Source organism: Notothenia coriiceps, unplaced genomic scaffold (genome assembly GCF_000735185.1).
Source record: "Notothenia coriiceps isolate Sejong01 unplaced genomic scaffold, NC01 NC01_scaffold00036396, whole genome shotgun sequence".
NCBI lineage: Eukaryota > Metazoa > Chordata > Actinopteri > Perciformes > Nototheniidae > Notothenia > Notothenia coriiceps.
This window is the reverse complement of record NW_011369097.1, coordinates 800,039-807,993: the sequence shown is the minus strand read 5'-3', so window position 1 is coordinate 807,993 and position 7,955 is coordinate 800,039. Positions and strand designations below refer to the sequence as shown.

General features: G+C 42.3%; 2 protein-coding genes across 2 annotated transcripts in view; one reads left to right on the top strand and one right to left on the bottom strand.

Moving 5' to 3' along the window:
- LOC104963668 (TNF receptor-associated factor family protein DDB_G0290931-like) overlaps window positions 1-1,423 on the top strand; it is a 4,419-nt gene extending 2,996 nt beyond the window's left edge. The window contains exons 2-5 of the mRNA XM_010792281.1: window positions 377-596; window positions 706-802; window positions 1,135-1,268; window positions 1,352-1,423. Coding sequence (XP_010790583.1) covers window positions 377-596; window positions 706-802; window positions 1,135-1,268; window positions 1,352-1,415 — 515 coding nt within the window. The 3' untranslated portion in view covers window positions 1,416-1,423. The remainder of the gene's footprint in view (window positions 1-376; window positions 597-705; window positions 803-1,134; window positions 1,269-1,351) is intronic.
- A 1,920-nt stretch (window positions 1,424-3,343) lies between these two features.
- Window positions 3,344-7,955, bottom strand: part of LOC104963667 (calcium/calmodulin-dependent protein kinase kinase 1-like) — a 366,751-nt gene continuing 362,139 nt past the window's right edge. The window contains exon 2 of the mRNA XM_010792280.1: window positions 3,344-3,807. Within this exon, the coding sequence (XP_010790582.1) occupies window positions 3,344-3,682 (339 nt within the window). The 5' untranslated portion in view covers window positions 3,683-3,807. The remainder of the gene's footprint in view (window positions 3,808-7,955) is intronic.

Here is a 7,955-nt window from a genome sequence, read left to right as displayed (position 1 = left end):
AAACCTCTTACATTTCTAACTATAGTTTAAAAACGGTAGCTGCTTTCAGTAAAATGTCAACGTGTGTGTGCGTGTGCGTGTGCGTGCGTGTGCGTGTGTTGTTGTGTGTGTGTGTGTGTGTGTGTGTGTGTGTGTGTGTGTGTGTGTGTGTGTGTGTGTGTGTGTGTGTGAGATTAAGTGAGTGAGAGATTAGAAATGACTTGTCTTCAGGCTGAGTATATTTGTCTTGAGTCACTGCAGTGTACACAGATCTCTGTTTAAAAATACTCTGGTAGAAGTACTGACTGTTCACTCAAGTAAAAGTAAAGAAGTATTTGTACTCCACTACTTCCCTCCTCTGGTTGTAAATGTGGTTTTTGTTTACGTGTTTCCTCAGCGTTGTTCCGGGCGGCGGCCGAGGCGTCTCCTCGTCACGTCTTGCAGATGTTGGCCTCTGACGGACACCGGATGAACATTTCGCCCAAAATGCAGGCCAACGACCCGGAGAGCGTGTACCGCCTGGAGCTGGTGGCTGCGGATCATGATAATGATTATGATAATGATTGTTTTTCTGCAGGTGTGGGGATGCCACAGGAGCTGGACTCCATGGAGGACAGGTGTGTGTATCATGTGATTCATTCAGTGTATGTGTGTGTGTGTGTGTGTGAGAAAGGGCTCACCTTGTTTCCTGTGTGCGTGTGCGTGTGCGTGTGTGTGTGTGTGTAGGCTGCAGCATCTGGAGAGCAGAGTGATGGAGGAGGTGGGGGGGGAGCTCCTCTGTGATCTGAAGAAGCAGGTGGAGTCCTTCAAGAAGAAGCTGGAGGTCTGAAGCTTTTGACACACACACACACACACACACACACACACTAAATACATTTAAATAAAAAGCATTTCCATAACGTCACTAATACAAAGCAGCATTTATTGAGCCATTCACGGTATCAGATTAGATCAGTTTCTAACACCTCACTAGTTTACAGAAATAGGGGTCAGGCTGCTTCATTAAACATTAAACTAACTTATTAAAGACATGAATGATTAATAAGAGGAGCAAAAGCAAGGCTTCACAGGCAGAAACATGTTTCTTTTAGTGATGCACTCATTTTGAGAGCTTTTGGTCATTAAAGTGTGTTATTTGCTGTGTGTGTCCTGCAGAGTGTGGAGCACCTGAGCTGGATGGGCCTCTTTAAGGAGCACGGACACCAGGAGCTCTCCCAGAAACCCAAAGGCCTGGAGCTGAGCGAGCACGAGGAGCGGCTGCAGGTGCGCAGGAAGTACCTGAACATGAGGTGAGTCGTGTATAGTATTTATTTAATTGCATTATATGTGGCGTAGAAAAGCACAGATTGGTGTCCCCTCTGTGTTGCCGTAGCTCGCTGCAGGTGACAGAAGAAGTGCGTGAGCATCTGAAAACTCCCATCTTTGACAACTGGTGAGTAAAATGTGTGTTTTATGACCAGCTCCAATAAAATGTTAGAGTTTTCAGTGCCCTCTTGTGGCCACAGTGCGTTATTACACCCCTTTATTTCTGAAAGAGTCAACCAGAAGTACCGTGTGTCTAACTCAGTGGTGCTCAGAGGCATGCCAGGGGGGGGCGCGAGTCAGACTGAGAGCCTCAGTGAGCTAAAGGACTCTCTCAGTGTTATCTCAGTGGGTCTCAAATGTTTTGGTCACCATTTATATAAACAATTATTTCCGAGGCACACGTTTATATGATCATTATAGTTAAAAAAATAAGAGAATAAATGAAAAACAGGTATGAAATACTAATCACAATATGACAGTAAAACAAGAAGACAGTGGTAAAAGGAGAGTGATTTGTAAAATATCCATAAAGAAAAAGTAAATCTGTTTACAGTTCTGTTTCATATGGGTGTTGAGAGATGTATCCATAGATCTCTTCATTTTGCTCTCAAAGTGAACCAGACTGATGCTTTTAACTTCAATATTTAAAATAAATGCCCCCGGAGCCCCCTAGAGGAGGTGAAGTCCACCCCCCACTTAAAAAAAGTAGCACTTTTCCCCTGCTTACCGTGCCGTGAACTGATTATTGAGTCTTCATTGCAACAGTCGTGGGTATACTGTGTGTGTGTGTGGGGAGTCTTGCAGTAGAAAATTCCACTGTAGCACCCTGGTACACTAATGGGAAACCTTACATGTTTGAGCACCCTCTATGAAACGTCAACCTACCCCACAGCACCCCCAAAAGAAAATCTCTGGCGCCGCCACATGCACATGACGGTTTTGTCCGCCCTCCCATGAAAATCATATGCCCTCCGGGTCTGGACAAAGACAGTCTAGTTTTTCCCCTGTTCTTATGCTACCTGACCTAAGCTAAGCTAAATGTTTCATAGCGCTACATGTTAGTGGTGTCAATTTCTGCAGATATTTCCCAAAATGTCAAGCAATTCCTTTTACAGAGCTATATTTTGCTGAGTAGTAAGAAACAATAACAAAATGTGGGCAAAGATAGGCTAGCTTTTTCCCTGTTCTCACTATAACTAACCTAAGCTATATGTCAGCTATATGCAAGTGTTAGCCAGTGTATGCTAATATTCAACTGCAGTCCTCTGGTGAGATGTTCTGAATCCAATAAGGTTAGGTTTAACAACTGCATCAATAAAGTGTATCTATCACCTCCCTTATACTGTAGAAAACAGGTAATAAAACAGATAATGGTTTAAGATGTTAAACACCTGTGAACGTGCATTATATCAGAAATGCAACAGGCATGTACATTTTCCAAACAAACCGGAACCGCCTTAATCTAAAACTACAGTGTGTAAATTACAATAGATGAAATGTAGCTGTGACCATGGTAGAATTTTATATTACTGTAAAAGCAGACATGCACACAGTAAAATATGTTCCAAATTATTATCCTGGCAAGTGATTAGCTGCGCCCACCTCTATCATACTCTTCTTTAATGGTTTTTCCAGCAGCAAAAGGCTGGCTAGAAAGCGTTTCATGACTGTCTGATGAGTAAAAGGGGCTGTTCTCACAGCCAACATCATAGGAAAATGTTCTCACATCTTTAAACATGTGCTCACAGTGCAGGACATGGTGTATTATATAGGCTACACATCAGTGGCAGAAGCTAATGATGACATAGATTAGTTATTAAACAAAGGCATGATTCCATGATGGGTGCCAATGGGAGACTAGTGTGCACATCTTCTCACACTTTTCTTATCATGTTGTCCACTGGCTTTCTGCTCCCCTATATTTGGTGATAATGCAGATATATTGAGAAATACAGGGAATTAAAAGGGAATCTTTGTTTTATTTAGTTTTTTTTACCATTTCTTCTTACTTAATTGGATCACTTTTATAATGCTGACTTTTGATTATCATGAAAGGAAATCACTTCCTTACCTGGGCGTCTGATATGGACACACGTTTGGACTCCACGCATGGCCTGCGAGCCACACGAGGGGAAATGTGCGTGTACCCTCCTCTTGACGACATGTAGGTGCCTCTCTCCTGCAGCGATAACTTCCTTCCGGTCAAGTAAGGTCGCAAAGCATGGGTCCTCTTGGCCTGAGCCCCCTCCTGCTGAGCCACGCCGTTCCTGACGCCGTTGGGAGCAGAGCCATCAGAGTCTCTTGTGGTCATGGCACTCATGATGTCGGTGAGACTGCTGGTCTGTTTGTCAGAGTCGGGGTCCAGCCGCTCACGGCCAGGGTCACTGCTCGTAGCCATGGTGGGTGGGCCGGGAGGTGGGGGCAGCGCTGGAGCAGGTGGCTGGGACAGTACCGGGGAGCGCCCACCAGCATCAACGTGACCTGGGCCGGCCTCCGGTCGCAATGCTCACCCTCCCACCGGAGCTGGGGACACAGAAGGAGAGGTTGTGAGTTGATAAAGAATATTTCCACATTTGAATCAAGAAAAATAACTTGTCATCCTTTTTTTAAATTATTGTTAAAGAAATTGACAGATCTAATATTGTTTTTTGTGCCTAAAATTACAACAACACAGCCATGCTCTGTAAGAACATACATGCTCTGAGCTAAATGCTAATGTCTATATGCGGATATCCAGCAGGTATTACATTTAATTCCTGTGGTTCAAGCAAGAGGGCGAGGGGTCATTTCACTGAATTGAAGCAGTATAATTTAACTGTTCAAGCCCAATAACTTTTGCCTTAACTGACTCGTATTTCCACAATATAAGCATGTTTCTTTTCCAGAATTGTCTCGCATCTATTTTCTGCTCGTCACCCACAAAATATGTGGTAAACCTTTCATTTCAATACCAGATGTTTTGCTGGCTACATTTTGCGGAGAAAGAACCTGTGAGACTGAAGTTTAATCAACCAAAAGTCCTTCCGCCTCTGTGTGGGTGGTCTTGAGGGTCAAGTTACTTGGACATGCACTCATAAATTGAAATTAATGTCCCCGCTGATAAAACCCAACCCAAATGCTGCAAGGCTTAGTGTGCTTTATGCCTTTGTGCATGGCTCCCTCTGCTTGCTTATGAAATGCTTGTGGGTGGACTGGCATACAAAGAAATGCAAACACAAAAAAACACTGCGTGTATGTAACCAGACCTTTAAGCAGGATTTGTTTAATGTGCTTTTTCTCTTTCATCTGTAATGAAAATCTAGTCAGAGGCAGATTGCCACATAAAGGGTATATGTGGCACCCCTGGGATGTGTGACCACATTAATATAATTATTATTATTATTTAGAGTTAGAACATGCATTTATTTTGTACATCTGTTATTTTCATGTCATTAACGGGGTTGATAGATGCAGTGAGTGGTGAGGCGGAACGTTTGTGTTTGATTCAATGGTTCCGGGGTACCGATTAAAGCGACGGACGTTCCCGGGGTTTCCTCAGAAGTAATCTGGAAGGAAACCGAACACAACGTGTCCTCATTACTTCTGTTTCACCTGCACCATACAGGTTGGTAAACTGTGCATAAATCACAATGAATCCCCCATAAGGTTTGCAAAGATAATATGTAATGGCCCGCTAACAGTTGAAGACTTTGTAGCGCTGTTTACATGTGTAAAACTGTTATATAGTGTGTGTGTATTAGCCTAGCTTCCCCGGTACGGCGCCATTTTGGGGGACAACGTGATCTGACGCAGTAAGGAAACAAGTTTGTCAGTATATCTGAAGGCTCCCACACACTGAGTATTTACATGCATGTATAGTGATTGTGAGTTTGTAATAAATATGTACTTTGTAAGGGTTATAAGTTAGTTACTGTTGATAAAAGAGTAAGGTTGTTTGTTACACTTAAATATGTTTTAGTAATGCATTTTACCGTTACACACTTGACCCAGAAAATATTTTATAGCGACCTGATTTTGTGCTCTCATCCGAAAGAGAATACAGGGTGTTGGTCTGAAAAAAGAAACCGAGAAAGAGCTGACTGACGTCGAGAAGGTTATAAGAATTGAGTGGCTACCTAGCGAGTCAAGTCGTTGCCACGGTGCAAGACGAGGTCGAATGTCAGAGACGAGGCGTAGGTCGAGAACCATACCAGGATCTTATAAATTACCCTAGCCGGGAAGGGCTGGTCCATCCACCGCGGCTAGGGCCTGCTCGGGGGGTTCTTTGACAAGCCAGGGTTATACTCCTTGGTGTCATTGTCACTACTATGGACATCCCACGTCCACTTTGCTCTTCATTAACTCCTGTCGCAACACAAGCCAAAAGGGAAGGTCTTAATGACGAGCCGCCAACAAAGTAATGTGTTTTAGTATATTGTATAATTGAATAGAATATGTAAATTCAAAGCTGAATGTAAGGAACTATTGGTAGATGCTATGGAGTGAGACTTTTGAACCATCAATAAGACGAAAAAACAACTACCCATTGTGTCGTGTTATATATATCCACTCTAAACTCCCTACAAAGTTTGTAAGTGTTGTGCAACAACCTCGGCGCCGATTGTGAGAAGTAAAAGACGATATAATATTTTTAAAGGGACAGTCACTAAATGTGAAGGACATAAACAAGATGTAGTGATGAGGAAGAATAGTTGAATAGTGAATTGTAATCAATCATGTATGACAAAAGTAACTGGAGAGATTTTGGACTAGTATTGGTTTCTCAACCGGGGGAACTGATAAGGGTTTTGGTGGTGAAGCACGAGTAAATTAAACCATCCNCACCTCATCGGTTTATAGAGCTCCTGTTCGTTCATGTTTTCAATGGACGAGAGTGAAAATGGAAAGAAAAACGCTATTTGTTGTTTGTTTATATCACGGTCCGTGATATAAACAAACAACAAATAGCGTTTTTCTTTCCATTTTCACTCTCGTCCATTGAAAACATGAACGAACAGGAGCTCTATAAACCGATGAGGTGAAATAGCCTTCCGTGTGTGTTCCATCTTCCATTTTAAATCATTTGTTTACCTCCCTCACTTCCGTTAACGCTTCTGATGCACTGATTCGCTAGCTGAACAGCCAATCAGTGTTATCCCTTTGTCCGACTTCCGGTGGTGTACCCGACGCCGATTCAACATGTTGAATCGGCAAGAAAAGGCGTCAGGTCGGCAGAAAAGACCCGACGGTGCGGCGCACACCACTCCGAATAGGGCGTGCCCACGCTCATGTTCGGCCCGACTCCCATTTACTGCCGATTTCGGGCCGGTGTATCTGGGCCTTTAGAGTTTTACTTGCTACAGGTTGTACTTTGAAGGTTTGTGACTTTGTGACCGTTTACATGCATAAAAACCTTCATAACACACAAGGGGACGGGTAATAACCAGAAAAGCATGCCATGGGACCTTTAAACTAGCTACTCAGATCCCAAAAAACAAACAGACAAACATTAGGGTTTACGACATTTGAGGTAGACCTCCACCAATGCCATTTCTCTTTTAATAGATTCTTCCTTGGTCCATGCTGAACCCTAACATTAAGTTTAATAAAATAAATATGGGTCAGTGTTTTACCTTCAACCTTGCTGAAAAACAGACAAACCAGCAAATCTAACCAAAAACATAACCACCTTGGGGGCAGTAATAATTCATTTGTATTATGTAAGGCTTCAATTGAGTTATTTTCCTTTAGATTAAGGTGCTGACCATTTTCCTTATACCTGTCCCAAAGTGGGGAACTTTGCAATTTTTTGTCTATAAAATGTCCTCCATTCTTGTTTCTTTGAGTCTAAGATGATATCTTACTGTGATGTTCAGTCTGACCAACAGTCTTAAAGTATTCACGTAACAATTCTTCACATCAGAGAAAAATCTTCATATTGGTAGGGCTGAAATCTGCTTTTATGGGGCATTGATGCTCTAAAAAATTATTATTATTACCTCTTTTTTGGCATTAGTCACCAAATATTTTCTCCATCTGTCATCCCAACAGCCTTTGTTGTGATTCCTCTGTCGTCCTCTGCCTGTGACCTTTCCATGAAACAACTAACACAGCCTCAAGTATGATTTAGTTTCTGAGCTACTTGGTTTACAAATAAAAATGTAACCACCACTAGCACATTAAGGAACCTGCTCCAAAGAGATAAGAACAATTAACATTTAGTTTTAAATGCTGTGAGAGACAGATACGCCAAGGGGAAGTGCTGTTCATCCTCTTTTGCTTTGACAATTCTTCTAAAATACAGTTCAGAAAAAAGCTCACACTTCAGCTGGCATAGAAAGCTTTTATGTATCTAACATCAAAGGTCAAACTAAGAAACAGAGGAAATACGTTCATAAGTAAGCTCATTATTGAATGTCTTGTCACACACAATACACGTCTAATATTCGTGGACAATCTTTCACGGTAAGCCTTGAACACAATTTTGTTAGTCATGTTGCTGTATTTGACATCTGCACTCTAAGCTGCACCTGCAGTCTGGTCACACACACACACACACACACACACACACCATGTATACATCACTTCACGGGACATTACATTGACTTACATGCATTTCCTGGAGACTTATCCTAACCTTAACCATAACCAACACAGGCCTAACCCTAACCAAGTCTTCACCCTAAAATTAA